Source organism: Bufo bufo, chromosome 3 (assembly GCF_905171765.1).
Source record: "Bufo bufo chromosome 3, aBufBuf1.1, whole genome shotgun sequence".
Taxonomy (NCBI): Eukaryota; Metazoa; Chordata; class Amphibia; order Anura; family Bufonidae; genus Bufo; species Bufo bufo.
In genome coordinates this window covers 43,224,928-43,252,808 of record NC_053391.1, presented here as the reverse complement: position 1 = coordinate 43,252,808, position 27,881 = coordinate 43,224,928, and the positions used below count along the sequence as shown (strand labels likewise).

Below are 27,881 nucleotides of genomic sequence, written 5' to 3'. Positions count from 1 at the left end.
ACCATCAGGGAGCAGTGTAGAGACAGACTAGTTTATGTTTACAGAATTTTTGAGCCTGAATGGTGTTTTATTTTTTATTTTATTTTTTTAAACCCCAGAAAATCCCTTCAGTAACTTGAGGAGGACAGGTTCTCTTTGTAGTCGTAGTCCTGTTATCATACATCATTCTGTGTGTGTGTAGCATGCTGCCATTTTGTTTTCATTTATTTTGCACCATGCACAGTCATTATTATAGTGTACAGTGTTGTTTTTTTTTTGTTTTTGTTTTTTTAGAATTTTTTTTGTTTGCTTATGTGTTGTTTTCCTCCTTTTTCTAGGAATCATATGTTGTCCATCCCCCTACTCAGGCTTGAAAGTCCTCAAAGAGACCCACTATCCCCATATCACTGCCCAGAGGGATGATGGGAGATGCAGCCGTGATCATGTGACTTCCAGCATGATCATCCTCTGCCTTCTGACTAGACGACCGCTGCACAGAATTTTACCTCATTTTCCATTTAGATGCATGTTGACCATTACGTTGTCTCCGCAGATCCTGAAGCTAAAAACAAAAATAAATAAAAAATAAAATGGAGTACAGAGGATAGTGGGTCCTTTTGCGGCTTTCTCTATTTTATGCAAACAATTTATATATATATATTTTTCTTTTTTTTTTTTTAAATCACATTTTCATAAACGACGTCCTTTTTTCAGTTTGACGTTCTTCGACACTCGTTCAATCATTTGAGGGCAAATGGTTGCGTTAACACTTTTGATTTGCAAAAAGACCCACTATCAAGGAATGCTGCATGTACTGTTAATATTGTGTCCATAAATATGAAATGTTGTTTTTTTTTTTTTCTTTAATTGCGTTTTTTTTTTTTTTTAAATGTCTCCAGCGTTAGATTTGTTTATTTGAGGCTTTTAAAGAAGAGGAGAGGTTACAAATGGTTAAATGTTCCCAGTTATTTAGGAAGTATATATACTACAAAAATTTGTAATAGACTATGTATGTGTAGAGGTTTAGTAACTTTTACAATATTTTTTTCCTTTTTTTTTTTTTTTAATATGCCGTAAAACAAATTTTTTAATTGTATATTATTTTTTTCCGGTGCAATGGTTTTCCAGTGTTAACGGGCTCACTGTGCTTGTTAACGAGGCTCTTCGGTTTTGCACATGGCGTACATCCCTAATTTGTACTGTTTTTATGTATGTTATTATTATTATTTTATATATACCGTATATATATTATATACATTTGTCGGGGATATTCTGTCCATTGTATTATACATACCAGTATTTTATGTCCATCCAACTCTTTTGTGGTCAGGAGAAAGGCGTCCATTCCCCTCCACCCCTCGGTCAGTGACAGGGCTTCTTAGCTGTTCCTTTTCGATCAGGACAAAGAATGTATACACTATTTTAACCTGGAATTAATGGCAATGTTTACATACTTTTTTTTTTTTTTTTTAACTACCATTTTATCTAGACTGTGGAAATTGTGTCATGTTTTTTAGAAGCTTACAACGTGGTATTGTGCCGTACACCTCATTAACTATTTTATGGAACACTAGCGTCCTCGTTTACTGCCTTGCTTAGCAGAAAAGGACAAAAAAATAGCCAAAATGGAGCATTTGTATGTCTGTGAAAGTTTTCAGTTATGCAGGTCATGGTATATCATTAGTAATAAATCAAAGCAACTGGACTTATTGTGTTTTTTATTTTTTCTTAAAGACTTTTGCTAGTCTCATGCGACTGGCTTTCTCAATTGAAATTACTTGTACAAGAAGTCTCAGGCATTAAGTCCAGTATTTAATGCCAGAGATTTCTTGTACAATTTCTATTATTTGAGAAAGCCAGTCGGCTTTCTCAATAAGGCCAGTTTCTCTGACTTATTACTACTGATGTGATGGCTGTAAATTTATTTTTATTTATTTTTTATTTTATTTTACTTCGGTATCCCCATACCCTCCCCTACACTGTTCTGCTTATTTTCAGTGTCCAAACAAAATCCATTTACATGGCTTAAGCCAACTGGAGCTCTGTGTTCACCCGCACTTCAGTATTGTCATGGATATGAATGTAAGATATATAAATATATAAAATAAAAAAAATCTACAGCTTTAACAACTGTAATACAGCCTTTACAATCAACTACATGTATAGAGAATTAAATCCTTCTTATAAAAGCTAAAATCTTCCTGTGTGTGTTGTCCTTGTGTTTTGGTTAGTTTATATTTTTTTTTGTGTGTTTTATATAGGAAGTTAGAAAGATCTTCTGAAAATTAATGTACAAACTTAATTTATTTTTTTATGTCTGTTGTTTATATATAATATAATTATATATATATATATATATATATATATATATATATATATATATATATATATATATATAATTATGAAGTCTTGCAGTTTTCACACTGAGCTTCACAATCCGCTGACAGTTCCTGTGGTGTAGAGATCGCTTTTCAGCCCAAGTTTTGTACACAAGGGGCAGGCTTATTATCAGAGACAGAATTACAGTGACAGGTAACAAAGATGTATGGAGAACACAGAATTCACTTTTCACAGTAAGTGATGGACACAGCTCGCCTCCTCCCCCTCCCTGTACAAGGACCTCTGCACAGGTCACAGAACACGACCATAACAATCTTCCGTAGAAATTGAGCCATTTTCTGACTTAATTTGCTTTATGTCCTTATGATGATGTGCCTGTTACAAAGCAAGTCTGCAGATATTTTTCACGGTTCAGGAAAGATGGCATTATGTAAAGAAATCACTAAATGAAAAAGCATATCCGAGTACTATTGAGTCAGGCAATTGAGGATCCTGATAGAACTAGTCTATGCCAGACTTCAGCACCTTCAGAGAAGGCACAGAAGTTAAAACATAACTTTTATTGAAAAGACACATAAAAGGGGGAGCCAAAAAAACAACCAAAAAATCTAAAATCAAGAGGTGCAGACGGTGGACCACAGTGGGAGTAGAGTAGATGATTACGTAAATAAATGCTAGGGTAGACAAGGGCAGGGAGGATGCGCCCTAGATACCGTATAGTTGCAGGGCACACTGGAACATACCCCTTGTAGCACCCTAATTAATCCCTATACTGTCCTGACGCTGCTGTGCGGGATCATCAGGGGACTAGGGTGATAAGTGAAACTAACGCCCCCCCCCCTTAAAAAAAAAATAGAGAAAAGGCGATTACTCAGACAACAACAAATTTAAGATGGTAAAGTCCACAAGATGCAGATCTAGAAGTGGTCACATGAATTGAAACATATGACTTTTGTAAGACATAGTTGGTAACGATAAGTAGGACCACAATGGGGAAACTTGCTCTACGCGCGTGCCAGGATGAACAGCAGAGACATGAAAAAGCAGCCCACTGAGCCCTTAAAGGGGTTATCCCATGAATAATGTAAAAATTTAAAATCTGACATCACATAGTACACGACAATCTGTTTCTAACAAAGCTAGAACCAGCCCTGTACCTCACATGGATCCAGAGATCTCCTCATTCATTGCTCTACTAGATTTATATCAAGCTGACAGCTCAAGGGGAGTGTCTTTTCTACTGCAGCTCAGGGGGCGTGTCCATGCTCCACCTATCACAGCTCAGGAGGCGTGTCTCGGCTCTGCCTATCACAGCTCAGGAGGCAGTTGACGGATGAAACTGAGCATGTGCGGCCTTCTCAGTGAGCTGAATAAAGAAATAAAAAAAACAAACAGCAGGTGATGCTCTACAGATACATGTTGGTGAATAACTCCGTAGCTATGCTAAGATCCAGGTTTGAAAACTGTAGAATATTTTTTGTGGGGCAACCACTTTAACTAGCAGCTCCTCAAAGCATTCCTGCCTGTGGCACTGCTAGTTAAAGGGAATGTGTCATCAGAAAACAACCTATTGTTTAAATTACATTTTTATTTTTAACATTTTTTAAGAATTTTTGTTTTTAATTTTCCATGTCCATATCTATATGTAAACAAAAAACAAACTCCTGCAGATTTTGCACTGGCCACTAAGCAATAATAATTGGCACCACTTCTTGGTCAGTACAGATCACTTTACTGCAGTCATCTGCTTATCTGTCATTCTAATCCTGTCTGCAATGATATCACCTCTGTGTATAGATAAGACGGGATCCACCATTCACAATATGTGATTGGCAAATCTGATCTAGTCTTTCCTTGTAAAATAACTTCTGCACAGGTCACAGAGCATGCCTAGAAAAGTCTCCCATAGAAGTTACTGAGGCCCCCTCCTGACCATTGTGTCTATGGACCATGGGGCTGCCGAAAAAGCTAATTTCTTAATGCTTCCTAAATGCTGTTAAGAACAGCTCAGGCAAGATGGCCGCCCCCGTAATCATGTTCAGAAAGCACAGAAGCTAAAACACAACTTTTACTGAAGAGATATATATTTTTTTTTTTGGCTCCCCTATTTAATTTTATATATGTGTAAAATCAAGAGGGAGTAGAGCAGATGATTACTTAGTAAAATACTAGACTAGGCAAGGGCAGGGAAGATATAGGGACCTCTCTACCCTATATGCACCCTAGATGCCCTAAAGTTGCAGGACCCCCTACAAGGGTAAACCCTACATCAGTGGAACCTACCCCTAGTAACCCCTATACTGTGCAGACATGTTCCCTCCAAGTGCGGGTTCATCAGGGGACTCAGCTTAAGGATATAAGTGATATATAAAACTACACCCCCCTCGCTTCCCCAAAAAACAAAAACAAAGGTGATTAGTCAGACAAGAACAAATCTAAGATGGTAAAATCCACAAGGTGCAGATCTAGTAGTGGTTACGTTGATTGAAACATATATAACCAGGACCACGATGGGGAAGCTCACTCCACCCATGTGCCAGGATAAATGGCAGACACATGAATAAGCAGTCCACTGAGCCCTTAACTAGCAGCTCCTCATACCTGCTTGTGGAGCTGCTAGTTAAGAGCTAAGTGGACATTTCATCCGTCCTCTCAATGCTGAGTCGGAGCCGCCTTCTGTCACAGACGTGGTTGTGTCAAAATGCAGATCAGAAGGCTCCTAAGGGGTTATGACTTGCTGAGTGTGATGACGATGACCTACAAATGCCTTTACAGTGCTTGGGTATAGCTCAGGAAAAGCAGTGAAGCAATACACAGGGCTGGTGTGTGACCATCTGCATGAAGCCCGTAGGTCTGCACAGGGCCTGTACACACAAAAGCATAGGGTATTTTTAATAGTCTGTTTGCAGTGTTGCATCTATTTCATTTATATGCATTGGAGCAAAGAAAAAAAATGGTTGCAAAAGTGCACATAAGTAAATCATCTGATCTCCATCCTCTATAGTCTGTGCATCAGGAGCAGGGATAATAAAGTGCAAATAATCCCACGGGGGTTCCTTTCACCCACATGGTCTGGAACGACAACAGTGAAGAGTCTTAAAGCTCATGTTTGGTGCCTGTCAACAGTTTTGACTCCCCTAAACTGCTATATAGGGGGCGAGTTACTGGACTTCTTCATCTTTTTCTAATTTAACCATACTTTTGTTGGCGCACGTAGGCAAGTTCAAAATGATCTCTGTAGCCCCTATATAGAAATTACGCACTCTTGTCCGAGGACTGTGTTTGGTTAGCGACGTGCTTACAAGACTACTTTTCTTTAGGAGTCTGTCGTTAGTTTTATGACGTCCTCACTAAGGACAACTAGTGACAGATATTCTTAGCAAAAGGCTGGATCACTTTCTTTATTCGACCCCTCTGTTTTCCTAAAATCTTGTACTGAACAGGTCCAGCGCATGCTGAGGAGTCCTGATATTCATGAGCTCTCTGCCCACCTGCCACAGATTTTATTTGGGAAAAGAAATATCCGCTATAATATCCAAACTCATCGGCATGCACTGCAGCAGTTAAGGCAGCATAAAACTGGTGACCGTTTCCGTTTAACCTTTTCCCTTTAACCTTTTCCCTATCGCTGCATGACTAGATATGTAGGCGATAAGGACTTTAAAGATGGCACACAGCAGACACCCAAGGCTAATGTCTGTAATCGGCAATAACGCCCATTGCAGACATTCAACTCCTCAGATGCTGTGGTCAAATGTGACCATAGCATCTGAGAGGTGAAAAACCCAGGAACACATGCTCCCAGGACTGGACTGGCTCCCCTGGGGGATGATCGGGAGAGCCGTTGGTTGAAATTGAAAGCCCTGGTCTCCTTGAAGAAACCAGGGCTTTCAGAGCTGTAGTTCCTATGGAGCCCTGACTCCTGCAAGGCTCCATAAGAACATAGCAATAGAACATTGAATTGTTTTACCAATTTAATGCAATGTAATGATTTGCTTCTTATAGTCACCCTGGGTAAAGAAAAAAAAATAGAAAAAAAAAATGTAATCACCCTCTTTCCTAAGAATAAAATTAAACAAACAAAAAACCATCATAAGTAGGGATGAGCGAATCAACTTCGGATGAAACATCTGAAGTCAATTTGCATAAAACTTCGTTAGAATACTGTACAGAGCAAGCGCTCCGTAAAGTATTAGAATGGATTGGGTCAGATGAGTTTTATGCGAAAACTAAGTTTTATGCGAATCGACGTCGGATGTTTCATCTGAAGTCTATTCACTTATCCCTAATCATAAGCTTCACCACATCCAAAAAGACTTATACTATTGAAATATAAAAATATTTATCCAATATGGTGAAACAAAAAAGTTTTTTTGTCACTTTACTAAAAAAAGTCATACACCCCCCCCCTCCCCCCTCTCAAATTCATATCAATAAAAAGACAGGTTGTCCAGCAAAAAAATTTGCCCTCTGCTCCGTAGACAGAACTATAAAAAAAAAATTAAAATTATGGGGGTGAGAATATGGCGATAAAAAGAAAATATTTTGTCCATAGTTTTTGTTTTATTTCAGCATTAACCCCTTCACATCTGGGCCATTTTCCCCCTTTCTGACCAAGCCTAATTTAGCAAATCTGACATCTCCCCTTATGTGGTAATAACTTTGGAACGCTTTTACTTATCCAAGTCATTCAGAGATTTTCTCGTGACACATTGTACATCATGATAGTCATAAATTTGAGTCAATATATTTCACCTTTTATTTATGAAAAAATCCCAAATTTACCAAAAATTTAGAAAAATTTGCAATTTTCTAAATTTCAATTTCTCTGCTTTTAAAACAGTGATACCTCATAAAATATGTATTACTTAACATTCCCCATATGTCTACTCTATGTTGGCATCATTTTGGAAATGTCATTTTATTTTTTGGGGACGTTAGAAGTTTAAAAGCAATTCTTAAGCTTAAACCTTCTTTTTTTTTTTTTTTTTTTAACACTTTATTTTTTTATTTTATTTTTTTACAGTTTGCGTCACCCATAAGGTCATACAAGACCTCTGGGGGACATTCACTTCAATAATTTTTTATTTATTTTTTTCACTGTTGATTTCTCCTGTAACTGGGGCTGACATAGTAGCCCCAGTTACAGAAGAAATACACCCCCCAGAGAGGCTGTACAGCCGCAGAACAGGGCTGATCGAGGTCTCTGAAAGACCTCACACAGCTCCTGCACTCTCCGGTCCCGGCGATCACATGACCGCCGGGCTGGAACCGGAAGCGCATAGCGCTTCCTGCACTGTATACACAGCGATCTAGAAGCCACGGACACCTGGGCACTGTCCCTGCCTTCTCTAAGGGTTGCACTGTTGTCACTGACAGCGGGCAACCTGATCAGCAACTGCACGATTAGTGTGCAGCTGCGATCTCTGAAAGGACTTTTTAATAAGTCCATTAGGAGATAGACAACCACCTCCCGGACGTTTATATTCAATTGGAGGTGGTTAATATACAAGAAAAACTATACAATTGCGGTATCTCTGTAATCTTATTCACCCAGAGAAAGAAGTTAACAGGTCAGTTTTACTGCACAGGGAATGCCATAGAAACAAAACCCATAAAACTGGGAATTTTTGTTTTTGTTTTTTGTTCCCCCCCCCCCCCCCCCCCCCAATTCCACCTCATTTGTTTGGAACTTTTCTCCAGCTTCCCACTATATTGTATGTAATATTAAATGGTGCCATTACAAAGTATAACTTGTCTGCAAAAAAAAAGCATCATATGGCTGTGAAAGGAAAACCCCCCAAAAAAAGGTATTGTTCTGGGAAGGCCGGGAGTGAAACATTAAAACAGAAAATTGCCCAGTTAAGGAGGCGGTTGAAGAGGGACTGTCAACAGATTTAACAATAATAATGCAGGCAGAATGTAGGTAGAGCTCTCAGACCTGATGAGGCTGGTGTACTTACTGAAATCACATACTGCAAAGAAAGGACCCTTTTAAAACACAATACTTTATTTACATTCAGATAAAGTATCCCAAACCTAATTTGTAGGCAATAAACACAAGATACACAAAGATAAAATATCAAATCCACTATCCCAGGGAAGGAAGGGGAATGTGGACAGTAGGTGTTGAGGGAGTCACTGGTAAACCAGGGGAGGGGAGACTGTCCCTAACAAAAACCCTGGTCTACCCTCAGCCCGGGGACAACTCCTGATGGTGGGGTTTCCCCATCCCTGTACCTGTATACCCTTAAAAACCCTACGTGGTGGGAGCTATTACCGGTTAACCCCGACGCGTTTCCCCTGAGATGAGTTTATCGGGGGGTATGTAAGGGTAAAAAAAAAAACACGGTCTAAAGGAAATGGATAACAAAAGATAATGCAGCAATAAAGTATTGTGTTATAAAGGGTCCTTTCTTTGCAGTATGTGATTTATATTTATATTGGGACACCACATTATCTCTTTTGTATCAATATATATTTCACCCTTTTTTTTTTTTTTTGTATTTACTGAAACTTTGTTGAAAATCCATGTCAGATTGGTCTTGTACTCCTTTTCAAACGTTTTCCCGCCTAAAATTTAAATGACGGTTTTAGGAGTCCAGCTAGAGAGGTAAACTCTATCTTCGTCCTTCTTGAGATAAATTGAGGAGCACCTGTGGGTGGACCTCCTCCCCTGTTGCTGCTGGAATCTCATACTGCTCTGTACAAGCCGTAGTCTCCTGGATTCCGATCCCATCTTTTTTCACTTTGGGCTTTTAGCTTTCAATGCATACAACTGTATAGACATACTTAGTCAATAGGGCCCCATTGGTTTTTTTTTTTTGTTTGTTTTTACTATATCTTTCCATGGAATAGCATATTGTGTATATAATGTTCACAGTTGCAGTCCATGTTCTAACCACATGAGGCAAAAGTAGGAAACACGTTTGTAGAGCGACAGACGGTCCACGTTTGGTGCTTTCAGGGCGCCTTCACATGCGGCAGATTTTGTGGCCGAAAATTCGGCGACTGAAAATCGGTTCCATTCATTTGAATGGGGCAGCAAGCACGTGGGTTTCTGCAGGCCTCATTAAGGTCAATAGAACTGAATTTCATTCGCAGAATTTTCTGCCACAATCTGCCGTGTGTGAAGGCGCCCCACAGGTCTGCAAAGTTGTCAGGCTGTTGTTGCGGATGGGACGGCACATTAAAATATCAACTGTATCGATCTTGTTTGGCTTTTTTACCTTTTGTTTGGTGTCCAGGTACAGACGTGTCCACCCAGAGCCAGACTGGGAACTTAAAAAGACCCTGGACAAAAAAACCTAAAAGTGGCCTCATTTTGTAGGCAGGTCCAAATTAACAGAAGGCGGAGCAACACAAGTGGGTGGGGTCAACAATACCATAGTGCTAAATGCCATCCCAGCAGAACCAAATATAACACTATATACTGCCCCAAAATCTGGCCATCTGTGGTGGCCATCAATAGCTGCCTATGAGTGGCAGAGAGGAGGACTTGGGTGGCCCCCTGGGGCATCGGCCCACCGGGAAATTTCCCTATAGGGTCTATGGCCAATCCGCCCCTGTGTCCACCCTTTTGGTAGGAACCCCTCTCACAGGCAGTGGCCAATAGCCACAGTTCTTCGTCAACTTTAAGGACTCCAATTTCTCAGGATACAAAGTGGAGGCAATCTCATGCCATCCAGTAACAAAATTAAAAAAAAATTGTTAACTTCCTACCAACAGAGGGAACCGGTGAGCAAACGCTCTAGTGAAGTGTGCACATCTCCGATTGCATTTACTTGCCACAATTTTTTCGGCTAAATGACTTGATTATTTTTGATGGATCGAATGCTCCCCCATTAATTTCAGTGGGGCCGCAAAAGATGCCGACAGCAAATCGTGTTCTGTATGTCTGTTCCGCAGCCCAGCAAAAAAAGATAGAACTTGTCCTGTTCTTGTCTGTGTTGCGGACAAAGATAGGACATTTTTACGGGAGTTTGAAAAAATAAATAAATGGTGGCATACACATGGCTGAGGTCCGTATTTTGCAGACCAGCAATTTGCGGTCCGCAAAACGGTCACAGTTGTGTGTATGAGCCTGAATGTGTGTTATTCACCTAAAAGTCCTTTAATTTCCTGCATCTATAATGCTGTCCCTAGCTAGGTAGCTGATGCACCTAGAAATTTGCATTCAACATCTGCTCCATCAGATGGAAAACTTAACCCTTAGGATACCGGATTTTTTTTTGTTTTTGTGTTTTCATTTTTCTTCCTTGAGCCATAACTTTTTTATATTTCCATTCACATAGCTGTATGAGGGCTTAGTTTTTGCGGGACAAGTTGTACTTTCTAATGCCCCCATTAAGTATGGCATACAATGTAGTATGTAAAGCGGTAAAATAATTCCAAATGGGGTGGAATTGGAAAAAAGACGCAATTGCTCCATGGTTTTACGGGTTTTGTTCCCATGGCATTCTGTTTGCAGCAAAACTGATATATGGCCTTCATTCTCTGGGTCAGTATGATTACGATACCCCATATGTATAGTTTTTTTTATGTCTAAATAGTGTAAAAATTTAACTTTGATTTAAATTTTTTTTTTTTTACATCACCATATTCTGACCCCCATACCTTTTTTTTATAGTTATATCTACTGAGCTATGTGGGGGCTCATTTTTTGCAGGATGATCTGTAGTTTTTATTGATACCATTTTGGAATGTGTGTGACTTTTTGATCACATTTTATTGCATTTTTTGGGTAAGAGAAGCAATGAAAAAATGGCAAATTGGCCATTTTGACCCTTTTTTCCATTACGTTATTCGCCGTATTGGATATTTTCATATTTTAATAGTACAGGCGTTTTAGGTCGCGGTGATACCCATGATGTTTATATTCTGTTATTTAGGTATTAATTTTTTTATTATATGGAAAGGGGGGTGATTTAAACTTTAATTTTTAAAATTTTTATATATTTTTAAAGTTTTTTTTTTTTTTACTTTTTTGTGATTTTGAAGCTTGTATTTGAGCATATAAAATAAATTTTTTAATTTTTTATTTTGAACAATCATGGATTTTTAAAATGCACTTATTACTATTGCTCATTTCTTATGTCGGCCTGCCACCTTGTGGCCAAAATAAGAATTGCAGCTTCAATGCCCTGAGCCTCTTCAGCGAGGTTCAGCGCATTGAAACCAATTACCGGCATCCTCATTGGCCTCAGAGGATGCCGGTAAGAAGCCCGGAAGCGCACGCTGTTTAAAACGGCAGAGACCTGCTGGCCATGACTAACGCTGCATGTGCAAGCGGGCCCCATGTTTGTCTATCGCTCCGGGGCCATACATGTACGGCGCTGGTAGCGAAAGGGTTAGAGTTTTTTTTTTCAGGTTCCTGATATTTATGGATAGGTCATCAATATACAATCAGCGGTTGTCTGACACCGGGGACCCCCACTAATTAGCTGTTCCCTGCTGATTCTGGTGATGGAACTAGCACTCTGATTGGAACAGGAAACACCGCTCTGTTCAAAGTGTAGTTTCCATGTTGGAGTACTGCAGCTCAGCTCCCATTCACTTCAATGAAAGATGAGCTGAAATAACCCAACATGGCCACTACACTTTGAACGGAGCTGTGCTCTCTGTTCCATACAGAGTGCTAGTTCCAGCACCAGAGGCAACTGGGAACAGCTTGGCGGTGGAGGTGCAGAGCGTCGGACACCTGCTGATTGGATATTGATGACTCATCCTGAGGATAGGTCATCAACATCAAGAGCCTGGAAAACCTCCTTAAAGAAGCCCCTCATGTTGTGCAAGTCGTCCTATCTGTTAGTGGTATCTTGTTGAACAGAAGATGCTGGGTGGACTGACCTCTACAGGGGTAGATTTATTAACCTTGTCTAAAATGTAAACTAACAAGCTAAAAATGTTCTAAATGTATCACAGTAGGTCAGGCTAGAGGCTAGATGCTAAATGATGCACACCCTGTTGGCGGGCAAGGTGCACTAGATCATTCTTTGCTTACTTTCTTCATTAACATGTCCAAAATTAGGTGCACTTTACACCAGATTTCAGGAGGAGCCACGTTAGTAGATGAGAGATGTAAAATGTAAGAAAAAGAACTGGATCGCACATCCTCAATACTATGCTTTTATCTAATGACTGCTTCTCAGCGCAATTTATCGTATACCTACCCCTATGCTGCATGCTGTACATGAGGCATTAGTATACAATTTGTTTAAAAACCATAGGCCCACTCACCGCGACAAGGTTGCCTCTTTGAATAGGACCCTATTCTAAATTTGGCGCATCGCTGCACGGCGACCACCGATAAATTGCGCTGAGAAGCGATGTAAATTATGCTGAAGAGCAGTTATTAGATAAAAGCATAGTATTGAGGATGTGCGATCCAGTTCTTTTTCTTATATTTTACATGTTAGTAGATGAGAGACATCGTTTTGTAGGAAAAAGATTCAATAGGATCTTTTTATATTAAAGGGGTTGTGCAGAGGTTCTATATTGATGGTCTATCCTCAGGATAGGTCATCAATATCTGATTGGCGGGGGTCCAACACTCGGCACCCCCGGCAATCAACTGCATGAAGAGGAGATGGCTCTCCACACTCCTTCTCTTTATTGCACTGCCCATCACCTCCCTTGCAGCGGTGGCATAGTGTAATTACCAGTTCAAGTGAATAGAGCAATAGCTGTCAGTCACTGATAGCTGTATGCAGGGGAGGTGTTATCAGTGATTAATAGCATTCTCTGTGTAGGTGTGTATACAGAGATAGCTGTCAGTCACTGATAGCTGTACACGGGGAGGTGTTATCAGTGATTGATAGCATTCTCTGTGTAAGTGTGTATACAGAGATAGCTGTCAGTCATTTATATCTGTACACAGGGAGGTCTTATCAGTGATTGATAGCATTCTCTGTGTAAGTGTGTATACAGACATAGTATTCAGTCACTGATAGCTGTATGCAGGGGAGGTGTTATCAGTGATTAATAGCATTCTCTGTGTAGGTGTGTATACAGAGATAGCTGTCAGTCACTGATAGCTGTACACAGGGAAAGTGTTATCAGTGATTGATAGCATTCTGTGAGTGTGTATACAGAGATAGCTGTCAATCATTTATATCTGTACACAGGGAGGTCTTATCAGTGATTGATAGCATTCTCTGTGTAAGTGTGTATACAGACATAGTATTCAGTCATTGATATCTGTACACAGGGAGGTCTTATCAGTGATTGATAGCATTCTCTGTGTAAGTATGTATACAGAAATAGCCGTCATTCACTGATAGTTGTACATGGGGGAGGTGTTATCAGTGATTGATAGCATTCCCTATGTAACTGTGTATTCAGAGATGGCTGTCAGTCACTGATAGCTGTACACAGAGGAGGTGTTATCAGTGATTGATAGCATTTCCTGTGTAAGTGTGTATACAGAGATAGCTGTCAGTCACTGATATCTGTACACAGGGGAGGTGTTATCAGTGATTGATAGCATTCTCTGTGTAAGCGTGTATACAGACATAGTATTCAGTCATTGATAGCTGTACACAGGGGAGGTGTTATCAGTGATTGATAGCATTTCCTGTGTAAGTGTGTATACAGAGATAGCTGTCATTTACTGATAGCTGTACACGGGGAGGTGTTATCAGTGACTGATAGCATTCTCTGTGTAAGTGTGTATACAGAGATAGCTGTCAGTCACTGATAGCTGTACACGGGGAGGTCTTATCAGTGATTGATAGCATTCCCTGTGTAAGTGTGTATACAGATATAGCTGTCAGTCACTGATAGTTATACACGGGAGGTGTTATCAGTGATTTGATCGCATTCTCTGTGTAAGTGTGTATACAGATATAGCTGTCAGTCACTGATAGTTATACACGGGGAGGTGTTATCAGTGGCTGATAGCATTCTCTGTGTAAGTGTGTATACAAGATAGCTGTACATGGGGGAGGTGTTATCAGTAACTGATTGCATTTACTGTATAAGTGTGTATACAGAGATAGCTGTCAGTCACTGATAGCTGTACACGGGGGACGGTCTTAAGTTCTGAGAAAGCAGAGATCTAAATGTGTAAATTACAGGTTTTACTGAACACTTTTCCCATAAAACTATACATCAATCTTCTCAGCTCCTCCTGCTCTATACTCTGCTGTCTGCAGATTGCACGGCATTTCATGGTGACAGATCCTCTTTGACTGTTATGGTCATTAGTGGTAAATGTTATTGTTTTTCTTTCTCTTTCAATGGCATCTAAGCAAACAGGCTAGTTTAGGGGAAACTATCTCTGATCATTCGTATCAAGGCAAATATGTAATTTCTGTGCACTGAGCCAGCATCCATAGTCGGACAGAGAAACACCCTGTCTGCAGTATTTTTCTGTCCAGCATCTGGCGTCACAGCTGATTTATCGAATGCCAAAACTGCTCCTTGTAGAAAACATGGGATCGTCTTTGGCATCGGCTTCTCTACGGTGTTTCAGTGATATCGAACTTATTTTTATATGTTTAAGGATCCGTATAAAGTGCAGGTAAGTCAACGGAAAAACACAGCTGATTCAGCAAAATTAATAGACAACTAGTTTCTTTACTCTATAATACTCCCCACTTTTTGGTTTTAGGCCCATGGCAAGTAAGTGTAAAAAAAAAATAACATTCATACCATATGAACCATAAAGAAGGAGATAAGGGTCCACATAAAAGGGCCACAGTGGCTTCATGGTTATGTTGGCAAAAACATCTGTGGCCTGGCCACCATGCTTCTCCATCCACAGAGGCAGGGGTCAGCAACCATTGGCACTCTAGCTGTTGTGAAACTACAACTCCCAGCATGCTACATTTACTTCTGTGGGAGTTCAGGTATGCATGATGGAGTGCTGGAAGACACTGACCCTTTGTTTTAGAAATATCCATGGAGGTTGATAATGTCAATTGTCCCAGTGAATGGACCTGAGCTGCAATACCACACGTAGCCTGTGGACAAATGTGGCACTGTTTTGGGGTGAAAGCAGCCATGTTTTTATAATTCTGTTCTTGTGTACCTGTAGATGTGGACAATGACATTGTGAGGGAACATCTGGCATGAGGGACACACACAGCTGAGCTTTTTCTTCCTCTCTCTTTGCATTTCAGGGTGTGCAGATTTACATCTCCTCGATATGCTGAGTCCTGTAGAAAGGAAGAGACAGGGCTATATCCATGAGCTAATAGTGACCGAAGAGAACTACGTGAATGATCTTCAGCTAGTCACAGAGGTGAGTTCATCTGGAGGTAACAATTCTCTAATATAATGAAACTTCTCCAGATTTCCACCCCTTATCTAGATCAGAGTTTACCCAACATATTTTCAGTTCCCATATATCCTTTGTATATCAACTCTTTGCATGAAGAAGATCAAAAAAGTTTTCTTGTATCTACAGTGCATTCGGAAATCCTTCAGACCCATTAACTTATTTCACATTTTGTTATTTTGCGGCCTTGTGCGAAAATTTAAAAAAAGTTATTATTTTTCCCCATCATTCTGCACTCAATACCCCATAATGAAAAGGTGAAAACAGAATTTGGATTTGGGGATTTTCTGCCATTCTTCTCTAAAGATCTTCTCAAGCTCTCTCAGGTTGGATGGAGCCTGTCGGTGGACAGCAATTTTCAGGTCTTTCCAGAGATGTTCCATTGGGTTCAAGTCAGGCCTCTGGCTTGGGCCACTCAATGACATTCACAGAGTTGTCCCTAAGTCACTCTTGTGTTGTCTTGACTGTGTGCTTAGGGTTGTTGTCTTGTTGGAAGGTGAACCTTCTGCCCATTCTGAGACTGAGGTTTTCATTAAGAATATCTCTGTACTTTGCTCCATTCAGCTTTACCTCAACTCTGACCAGTCTCCCTATCCCAGCTGCTGAAAAACACCCCCACGCATTATGTTGCCACCACCGTGCCCCACTGTTGGGATGGTTGATTAAATTGTTACACGGCCATTTTCCACTGTAGCCTAAGCTTAAAACCAAGTATAGGATCGCAGCACTAGCTCCTCTACATGGTGAGATATGGCTTTTAGAAATCAGGTCAGGAGTGAAAGCAGCTGAATTCTGGTCTTGTTTTTAAGCTTAGATTGTCAGCTTTCAGACAAGACCAGGCCCTTAGCTCTAGCTCCTTGCCAAGATATGAAGGGTTAAAGCAGCTGCAAAACTAGGGCGGTTAATAGACCTTGAAACATGACTAGGGATATTAAAAGGCAGCTTTCTTCCTTCTGAATGAGACCTTATCTACATAATCCTGAGACTGCCTTGCTCTTTAGACAAGTCTTGGTCAACATAAAGTTTATTGAGCTCCAATAAAACCAGATGTGATGGGAATTACTGGTGATTATATTCAAGGGAGTCATGTTAAAGCAGATGCCCATATGTAAGTTGAAGGGGTTTTCCAGGATGAGAAAAACATGGCTGCTTTCTGTTAAAAATAGTTCCACACATCTCCACAGTTTTTTTTTTTTGTGGTATTGCATTTTATCCTCATTTGCTTGAGTGGAGCAGAGCAGCAATAAAAGACACAACCCATGGACAGGTTTGGTGCTGTTTCTGAATGTAATGTTAGCAGCCATGTTTTTCTAAACCTGGAAACTCCTCTAACCTCTCTCCTGACTGCTGCCGTGCATGCACGCCAGAAGTCGAGACTTTACACATGGCGCCCGCTCAGGAGCTGAGCGGGTGCCATACCTGCTAGGTTTCTGCTGTTTTACAAAGCAGATACCCGGTGGCAAAATCCATGATGGGCGATAACTCCGATCACAGACTTTTAACCCCTCAGATGTTGTGACCACAGTATCTGATTAGTGAAGCCCAGAGAGTGCTGCACTCTCGGGGCGGGCCTGAACAGCTTCCCCGCATCGAGATTGAGGAAGCTGTTTGGTTGCTGTGGCAGTCTTGGGCCTACCACAGGATCTGAGGCTACCACAGCAATAGTTTCTAGCGAATCTCCCATAGACTGCAATGGAAATTCATTGCAGTGTATGGGTCAAGCAATCAGATGATAACATGCTCAAGTCCCTGAGGGGGACTTAAAAAAAATGAAAAGAAAAAGTAAAAAAAAAAAAACAATAACAAAAAAGCATTGGTATTGCCATATCCCCAAATGCCCAAACTTTTAAAATATAAATGTAAATTTCCTAACAATATAAAAAAAATATATTTTTTTTTCTTCACTTCATGTTTGTAAATAAAAAGTGATCACAAAAGCCATACACAATCCAAAATGGTATCAATAAAAACAATAGCCTTGCAAAAATGAGCTCCACACAGCTCCGTAGACTTAAATATAAAAAGGTTATGGTGCTCAGAATATGGTAATAAAAAAAAAATATATATTTTTAAGTATTAAAACAAGAAAAATAATATAAATATACTATTGCCGTAATCGTACTGACCTGGAGAATGAAAGTAACAGGTCTGTTTTAATGCATAGGGAACGCTGTAAAAACAAAAACCCACCAAACTATGGTGAAATTATCTTTTTTTTTTTCAGTCTTACCCTGTTTGGAATTTTTTTCTCCAGCTTCCTACTACACTGTATGCAATAGTAAATGGAGCCATTAGAAAGTACAACTTGTCACGTAAAAAGCAATTCCCCATAGGGTTATGTGAACCGAAAAATAATAATAATAGTCATTTCTATGACCGCAGCTCCTCCCCGTCCTGAAGACAGGCTGTTTCTTCCTCCATCCTTTTATTTTTGCTGAATACTACAAGAATTAGGTGTCCTTGAAATGTCCGAGATCTCGGTCCCTAATACCGGGGATGACCCGATCCTTTGTAATACTGGATATTAATGTGATTTTATATCTCGCAGACATTCCAGAAGCCATTACTGGAGTCCGAGCTACTAACAGAGAAAGAAGTGGCAATGATATTCGTCAACTGGAAGGAGTTAATCATGTGCAATATTAAGCTACTGAAGTAAGAGTTTTTAATGTGTTTTTTTTTTTTTTTAAGTAATGCTCCGTATCGACATTGTGGTTGTATGGGGTGGTGCTTTAAAGTATACACGTTCAATGTCTGTAGTTTAATCTTTGGAGCTTTTTAATTAATGCTTTGAGAGCGTAGCCATATTTTTAAGATTTTATTTGTTTTATATAAATGTGGCCACTAGAGGGCACACTATAGGCATCACCCAGCCCTGCAGTATAACGCTCAGCTAAACATGCTGAGATTGTTCACCTGATGTCCGGTTTATGCAAATGAGTTAAAGGGGTTATCCTATAAGTAAAGTAAAAAAAAAAAAAATGAAAATCAGACATCATATAATACGACTTAGTCTATTTCTAACAAACGTAGAACCCGTCCTGTACAGATCATGGGTCCAGAGAGTATTTCAAGCTGGTAGCTCAGGAGGCGTGCACTTTCTCAGGGTGCGTGCCCTTTCTGCTGCATCTGGTGGCAGTTGAAGGATGGAACTGAGCGTGTGCGTCCAACACATTAAGCAGGACAGAAAAATTACGAAAAGAACAAACAGCAGGTGGCGCTATACAGATAGATTTCAGTGAATAACTAAGTGGCTATACAAAATTTTTAACTACATTCAAGTACAAAAGTATTCAGGTGCTGGTTTCAAAAATGTAAAATATTTTTCGTGGTACAACCCCTTTAAGCACAGAGCATAGACCTTAGATTAGCTCACTACCCCAGTCCTCCAATTAACAGGTCACATGTTTTTTTCTGGGAAGGGTGAGCCGCTGCCAGACACGGCCAATCATCCCCAGAAAAATACAAATGAGGAGCAGCTAAAATCTTTCTGAATGACTGATTCACAGAAAATAGTTTTGCTTGCTCATATGCACATCCCGCGATGGTACATTAGAAAGGTATACGTGTATGCATTTGAAATGAACACTTTCTGTAACAGACCTTGCTGTGTTCTTCTTGCCTCCTCTAGGATTTATTAATATTTTGCTTGCTCTGGGGTTGCCATGGAGGCCATCAATGGAATAACTGGACGTCCTGTCATGTGACCTCCCCTTCTTATGAATGTGTTTATATGATTGGTAGTCACATGACTTGATCTGCATTTGATGATGCAACCATGGAAACCCCAGAGCAGTCATGATAAGTAAATCCTGTGTATACCACTGCTTGCTTTTCATTTTACATCTTAATCACAGCAGTCTGTTCTGTATGAGGCAGACAAATATTTTGATGGTCTTGATATACCGTATTTCTGATGAACCGGTCACCACAATGTCCTTACATGCGCATTAGTGTTTCTTGAGCAGAAAGATTGCTGCATATGTATTTATATTGCTCCTATTGACTTCAATGGGAGACATATCAGTATGTATGCATTGTCTCCCCCTGGTGGTGGTTACATGAAGTCAGAATTTTATTTATGTTTTTATATTATATATTATACAATTATATTGTCTCACTTCAATAAGTGGCATTTATCGTGTAGAGAAAGTTAATACAAGGAACTTACTAATATATTATTATCCATATTGCTTCCTTTGCTGGCTGGATTCATTTTTCCATCACATTACACACTGCTTGTTTCCATGGTAATGACCACCCTGCAATCCATCAGTGATGGTCTTGCTCGCAAACTATTGAAAAAAGCGTCAGCCCCTCTGGTAGCCGGGACCATGGGAGTGCACATAGGCTGGTGCTTTTTCCTATATTGTGCAAGGACGACCACCGCTGATGGATTGCAGGGTGGTCTGTAAACCATGGAAACGAGCAGTGTATAATGTGATGGAAAAATGAACCCAGCCAGCAAAGGAAGCAATATGGACGGTAACAATACATTAGTAAGTGCCTTGTATTAACTTTCTCTACATGATAAATACCACTTACTGAAGTGAGACAACCCCTTTAATTGTATAGCTATGTGATAGCGGGCAGTATGCTGGCACTATATTGGTGGCACACTGTTAATAGCGGCACTTAGGGTCCATTCACACGTCCGTAAGTGTCTTGCGGACCCGGAAATTGCGGATCCGCAAAACATGGACACTGGCAATGTGCATTCCGTAATTTGCACACCGCACATCGCCGGCACTATAATAGAAAATTTCTTATCTTGTCCGCAATTGCGGACAAGAATAGGACATGTTCTATTTTTTTGCGGAAACGGAAGCACGGATGCGGAAGTGCGGATCCGCAAATGCGGACAGCACATTCCGGCCCCATTGAAAATTAATGGGTCTGCACCCGTTCCGCAAAATTGCGGAACGGATGCGGACCCATTTTACAGACATGTGAATGGACCCTTAGGGTTCATTCACACGTCCGTGGTGTGTTGTGCATCCGCAACACACCCGGCCGGCACCCCCTATAGAAATGCCTATTCAAAGAATAGGACATGTTCTATCTTTTGCGGAGCTGCAGACCGGAAGTTCGGGGCCGCGCTCCGCAAATGCGGAAGCGGAGAGCACATAGTGTGCTCTCTGCTTCACGTCCGGGCCCTTAGAGAATAAATGGGTCCGCACCCGTTTCGTAAAAATTGCGGACCCTTTTGCGGACGTGTGAATGGGGCTGATGTTTTGCAGATGTGGCCTATCTTCGTGGATGGGGTTTACCTAGAAAAAAATATTATAATCTCAAGCGTCTCCAAAAATAATTTTTAAAAGTAGGTAAATATGGGTTTCCCAGTTGAAATGACCAGTTCGTCTAGATTTACCGTTCCTCTTGTGTTCTTAGGGCATTACGTGTTCGTAAGAAGATGTCTGGTGAGAAGATGCCGGTGAAGATGATCGGTGACATCTTGACAGCCCAGTTACCACACATGCAGCCCTACATCCGCTTCTGTAGCTGCCAACTTAACGGTGCTGCCCTGATTCAACAGAAAACCGACGAAGTGCCTGAGTTCAAGGAGTTTGTCAAAGTGAGTCCTTTGTTGTCTAAAGATTGTAAAAACAAAAAGGGGCTTATCCCACGAAAAGGATTTATCGCCTGTCCACTGGATCGGTGATGTATATTGGATGGTGGTGGTCTGACCGTTAGGACCCCCCCCCCCATTGATCTTGAGATCTGGGTGTCCCCAAGTCTTCTCTCTAAATGAAGCGGTAGTGCACTTGTCTGTCCACTGCTCAGTTCACTTCTATGGGGCCATCTCAGGAAATCCAGAATTTTCCTCCCCTCATGTCCAGTGCTGAGGACCTTCGGAGACACTTACATACATACATACCTGGTGACTTAATGGATGCTTTGCTGTCTCCTCAGAGATTAGCTATGGATCCTCGATGTAAAGGAATGCCGCTGTCCAGCTTCATTCTCAAACCTATGCAAAGAGTCACAAGATATCCTCTCATCATAAAAAACGTAAGTAATAAGGGGTACAATCACCTATGTTCACGGCAGGTTTGTACTTCGCATTTAAAGGGGACTTAAAGGGGTACAGTATGTCCAAATCTTAGAAAATCGCTGTATGCAAATCCCCTATGCAATCCCGCAACGGTCAAATTAGTATTGAAGGGTTTGTTCCATAAACTACTTTTCACTCTAAAGTGTATTTTAGTTCCCATTCCTCCTTGGATAGTTTTTTTTAAAAATGTACCTCATTTGCCGTTTTCTCTTATCCCCCATGCTTTAATCCTACTTCCTGGTTTGTCATGTGTCTGCTGTCCCATCATGCCGTGAAATATGTGATAACATCAGGAGATCATGTGACACCAGTGTGTCTGGGGTATAGCAAAGCTGCAGGGTCTTAGCAGACCCTGATCAGCTCTGCCTGCATACAATGTCCATGGTGAAGATACATCACATGACTGATGCCAGCAATCACAGCCTACCACAGGGGGAGCTTTGACCATGTGAAGTGATTTCAGCAGTACACCAGCGATAGGATATGGAGGGGGCCACAGCAGTGCATGGAGAGAATTAACGGGGTTGTGCCACTAATGTAAATGTATTTCACTTTCCCCAAATACCACCATTAAAACTGCCTTATTGTAAGCTTATCAAGCTATCATGCCCCAACGATTTTGGTGGGACATGTTTTCCGCCGCAGAATGTAGACCGTGACTGTTTCGCTACATTACAGCAAGCAGAGGTCTTAAAATTGCAGAGAATTATAGCACAAAGTATATTAGAAAGTAAGAGAGCTTTTTAATACATAAGGATTAAAGCCGAACAACCCCTGTAACTCGTGTCCCCGGCACCCGAGCTGAGAAGGAATATGAGGCCAAGGAACCCATGACCCTTCTTGCCCCATGTCTCACACAGCTGCCAATCTGCCCTTGCTGGTCCCTGTACCAATGTTTGTTGGGTGGCATGCCTGTATCATAGGCCTCTAAGGGTAATTTTTACTATATCTCTGCTTTCTGAGTACAATAGAACCTGCATCGGCAGTTATTGCCCTTGTTATGCTGAAGCCGCCCTGCTGCCTTGCTCAGAGGGGCAGCACTCAATGATAGATATTTTGTGTAATGTGATTTGTGGCCTTTTTTTTTGTACTTTTGATATTTAGATTATAGAAAATACCCCTGAGAATCACCCCGATCACAGCCACCTGAAGCATGCCCTGGAGAAGGCGGAGGAGCTGTGCTCACAGGTCAACGAGGGCGTCCGGGAAAAGGAAAACTCTGACCGTCTGGAGTGGATCCAGGCACATGTGCAGTGCGAGGGGCTCTCTGAGGTAGATAACTTTTTTGGGAGCTCCTTAAATTTCCTATGTTGGGCCTCTATAGATTTGATTTTCCTGGTCTCCACTGTAGACAAAATGGAGATTGATAAGGTGGAGAAGTCAATGAAATACAATAAATCAGCACATTACATTGATTTTAAAGGGCATCTGTCAGCAGTTCTGTACCCATGAAATTGGCTGACCTGTTGCATGTGCGCTTGGCAGCTGAAGGCATCTGTGTTGGTCCCATGTTCATATGTACCCACACTGCTGAGGAAAATTAAGCATTAATATATGCAAATGAGCCTCTAGGAGCAACAGGGGCGTTACCATTACACCTAGAGGCTCTGCTCTCTCTACAACTGCTGCACCCTCTGCACTTTAATTGACTTTAGTAAAGTCAGGGCAAGGCATGATCCATTACACTGCCTGGTCCTGTCAATGAAATTGTAAAGAGGGTGCAGTTGCAGAGAGAGCAGAGCCTCTAGGTGTAATTGTAATGCCCCCGTTGCTCCTAGAGGCTCATTTGCATTTATTAAAACATAATTATTCTCAGCAATGTGGGCACATATGAACGTGGGACCAACACAGATGTCTTCAGCTGCCAAGAGCACATGCAGCAGGTCAGCCAGGTTTCATAGGTGACGAAGACGCCCTAAATTAGAGCATTTGAGATGCACTCTGGTGCTCCAAATCAATGTACCCCCCCCCAGGGGTTAATATCCACGCGTGGCTGAGAGACTAGACGCTGACACATAGATGGTCAATGCAATCTCTAACTTTTATTACATGGGGTAAGCGTATATACATCTTCAGAAGAGGGCAGTCCTCACTGAGGCATAAAACATTGTTTCATTGGTCAAAAAGGAAGAAGAGATAAGAGAGAGGAGATAACACCCTGGCATCTGCGCACTGGGCCCTACTTTGGAATGTGAACTAATGTAAACATCTGGTTACCGTTGCCATTTTGTAATGGCTTCCATTCTAACAATAATACTGCATACGTCATATGTGACACTTCAAAGAGGTGCTTCTCTATAGGCAGTGAATAATATATACATATCATCGAGCCATATGATTGGCTTATGCACTCCTTCACACTCTATATATGCCTCCCTTGGGTCACCTGTACAAGGATGAGAAACCAGACGCTGCCCACAGCACAGCTCTTTGCCCCCTCCCCCTCTCTTCTCCAGTCTTGAAACAAAGAGGGTATAAAATAAAATGTAAAAGTCAGTCCTGTGTCCCAACACGGACAGATTACTTGCGCTGCTGGTTCCGATGTAGTGTGGTAGGTAATTCACACTGGATAATCGAGTAACGGAAATTTAGAAACCGCGCTGCTTGAGACTATATCATCCGGTTCACAGGTGAATGAAACAGGGCACCAACCTTTATCCTCCTCACCCAAAGGATCCGATCCTCCACAGACCGCCTCCTCTGCAGGGTTAAGAAAATTGGCAAATAGTGAAGCACCCTCTTAAGAGTTGGTTTAAAAGGTTTTATTCTACTCACAAGCGATAGTAGACAAAAGGCATATAACAAAGGTAAAAACCGTAACGTTCCTGCCCGACCCGGGTTTCGCTCTCTGGCTTCCTCAGGGGCGACAACTGACAGGCAGTTGTCGCCCCTGAGGAAGCCAGAGAGCGAAACCCGGGTCGGGCAGGAACGTTACGGTTGTGCATCCACCTCAGTGAGGTGGACAGAGAAATAAAGAAAAAGGACAAACAGCAGGTGGCGCTATACATATAGATTTTATTGAATAACTCATTGGCTTCACTAAAGTTTTAATTACATGTAATTACAAAAGTGTTTAGATCCAGGAGCTGCTTTGAAATATGTAGAATATTTTTCGTGGGACAAGCCCTTTAACCGCTGGCTTCCTGCCACCCATTTTTCTTTTTCTTACAGCAACTAGTGTTCAACTCTGTGACTAACTGCCTGGGGCCGCGCAAGTTCCTGCACAGCGGCAAACTGTACAAGGCGAAGAGCAACAAGGAGCTGTATGGTTTCCTGTTCAATGACTTCCTGCTGCTGACCCAGGTGATAAAACCGCTGGGCTCCTCCGGCACTGACAAGGTGTTCAGCCCCAAGTCCAACCTCCAGTACAAGATGTACAAGACGGTGAGTGGGGAATAACACCATGGCTAGAAGACCAGGCAAAGGTCCGCCAGACCATGACAGACAGAAAAATGGGTAAATGCCAATAGTCTGGCTATTCTGATAATATGGCGTGAGCTGTCCAGTGATCTGGAATCCCACAAGCGGTCTTCTGGAACAAGTCTAATGCTCACCACAGATATATTAAGGTGTTTAAAACTGGTTCCTGCCATTACAGGGAGTCTGTCAGCAGTTTTTACCCTTCAAAACTGATGACAGGGGCAGGTTGGTGAGGGGCAAAGCTGTTTTAACACACCTCAGTGGGTGCTCATGCTTCTTACATGACCCCGATACTGCAATTTCAAGTGCCGTGGTGGCGGTCCCTTCATGTGCAGTCTCTTTACTATAGACTTTTCAACTCTACCTTCAAGCACCCAACCTGGAGACCCCTAGACGAGACACCACTCAGAGTGGAGGACTGTGAACGTGAAGGGACCGCCCCCGTGGCACTTTCAGCGCCATGGGCATTAAAACTTCTCCTGATCTTCATGCAGGAATCATAAGCACCCACAGAAGTGTTTAAACAGCTTTATCCCTCATCAATCTACATCTGTTAGCAGTTTTGAGAGGTCAAAACTGCTGAACCCCCCCCCCCCCCCCCCCCCCCCTTCGACCCCTACTTCTTAGGGACGGTCCCTTCATGTGCAGTTGACTGTTGACTTTTCAACTCCTACCTTCAAGCATCCAACCATTTCATCCCGAGAAGGTCCCCTACGCGGTGAGGAGGACCCTGCACATGAACAGACCACCCCCATGGCACTTGCAGCACACACAAAGGTATGTTTAAACAGCTTTACCCCTCATCACTCTGCCTCTGTCAGCAGTTTTGAGAAGTCAAAACTGCTGACAGACTCTCAGTATCCAGACTCTAGCCCAATGTATAGGGTTTTCCCCACAACATAAGGGACACAGTAGATGTCTTGCTGCTGCTTATCTGTAGACTATACTCATTTGGCCCTTACGTGCTGCTAAGATATTGACCAAAAGTCTTTAGGCTCTATGGCCTAGTGGAAAATGTCGCTGTAAAGCATTGTGTCTCTAGCATTTGGCTCTAAGGATGTTTCCACCGTAGTAGCCAATTATTTTCTTGTTCGAATGCATCTAAAATAAAACATAGAGAAGCATTGCAAATTCCCTTGATTAGTAATATTGTACCATTTTGTGTATACAGCCGCTATGGGGACCTGTGAGTCTCTATGGTAACAGACTACAAACAAACGCTGTGTAGTCTGATCTTACAGTCATATTCCTTCTGACCTCTACTTCTTGCTAACATACATACACAAGATAAGGAAGGCTGAAGGCCAGATGGATAGTATAACTGCAAGATTAGACTGTATCCTCGGAGACACATTATGTGTAGGAGCTGTAAACTTAAAACAGTAGGACATTTTTAATTAAGGCTATTACCAAAGTTCCTTTATTTTTTATTTTAGATACATTGGAACTATAAAAAAAAATAGGTTGCTAGGATGGATCTTCTCTTTAAGCTGAACAATTAGGTCACATACCCTTGGAGATAGTGAAGAGCAGCCTGGCAGCAGTCACATGATGCCATCCCTCAGTCCAGGCTGCATTATTAATCAGATTGTAGGTGAATTAATGTGTTTTATGTACAGGTTCTCATGTAAATCTATATCCTGCAGCCGATATTTCTGAATGAAGTGCTGGTGAAGCTGCCCACAGATCCCTCAGGGGATGAGCCGATCTTCCACATTTCTCACATTGATCGTGTCTACACACTCCGTGCGGAGAGCATAAATGAGAGGTAAGAATTTCATGTCAGTGAATGTGGAGAAATGAACTTCTATTCCCATCGTTGCAAAAGAGACAAGTAACTGCCTCCAAAGTCGCCTCTGAATTGGGATAGACTTCAGTTGGACCTCTAGGACCCATTATTGTTTCACATTATTGGGGTTGTCTTCAGCTGGACCTTTATGGGATTGTCTTCAGGTGGACCTCTAGGGCCTATTATTGCTTCACATTATTAGGGGTTGTCTTCAGCTGGACCTTTATGGGGTTGTCTTCAGATGGGCCTCTAGGGCCCATTATTGTTTCACATTATTGAGGTTGTCTTCAGCTGGACCTTTAGGGCCCATTATTGTTTCACATTATTGGGGTTGTCTTCAGCTGGACCTTTATGGGGTTGTCTTCAGCTGGGCCCCTAGGGCCCATTATTGTTTCACATTATTGGGGTTGTCTTCAGCTGGACCTTTATGAGGTTGTCTTCAGATGGGCCTCTAGGGCCCATTATTGTTTCACATTATTTGGGTTGTCTTCAACTGGACTTTGAGGGCCCATTATTGTTTCACATTATTGGGGTTGTCTTCAGCTGGACCTTTATGCAGTTGTCTTCAGCTGGGCCCCTAGGGCCCATTATTGTTTCACATTATTGGGGTTGTCTTCAGCTGGACCTTTATGAGGTTGTCTTCAGATGGGCCTCTAGGGCCCATTATTGTTTCACATTATTTGGGTTGTCTTCAACTGGACTTTGAGGGGCCATTATTGTTTCACATTATCGGGGTTGTCTTCAGCTGGACCTTTATTGGGTTGTCTTCAGCTGGATCTTAAGGGACCATTATTGTTTCGCCTGAACCCACTGAAGGATCCTCTCATAATCTAGTGGCCAGTCTGTCCCAAATTCTGATGACCCCTCCAGCACTCCTAGACAGACGTGGTGCCTTACCAAACTGCTCCCTCTCATCATCCACTATACATAGGTGATGGGGGATCCAACTCTAGGACTTATGTGTGAAAATCGGTAGTCTACCAGTTGTCAGATGTAATATCAGAACCTGACAGAGG

General features: G+C 41.6%; 1 protein-coding gene across 5 annotated transcripts in view; it reads left to right on the top strand.

The window, feature by feature from the left end:
• Positions 1 to 27,881, top strand: part of ITSN1 (intersectin 1) — a 163,377-nt gene that overhangs the window by 126,182 nt on the left and 9,314 nt on the right. For 4 of the 5 annotated variants that reach the window (XM_040423145.1, XM_040423144.1, XM_040423142.1 and 1 more), the window contains 7 exons: positions 15,444 to 15,565; positions 18,150 to 18,256; positions 20,993 to 21,176; positions 21,515 to 21,613; positions 22,761 to 22,928; positions 24,828 to 25,040; positions 26,723 to 26,844. In XM_040423145.1, coding sequence (XP_040279079.1) covers positions 15,444 to 15,565; positions 18,150 to 18,256; positions 20,993 to 21,176; positions 21,515 to 21,613; positions 22,761 to 22,928; positions 24,828 to 25,040; positions 26,723 to 26,844 — 1,015 coding nt within the window. Of the gene's footprint in view, positions 1 to 317; positions 2,168 to 15,443; positions 15,566 to 18,149; positions 18,257 to 20,992; positions 21,177 to 21,514; positions 21,614 to 22,760; positions 22,929 to 24,827; positions 25,041 to 26,722; positions 26,845 to 27,881 lie in introns of those variants that run through there. The other variant, XM_040423146.1, reaches the window with a different exon arrangement.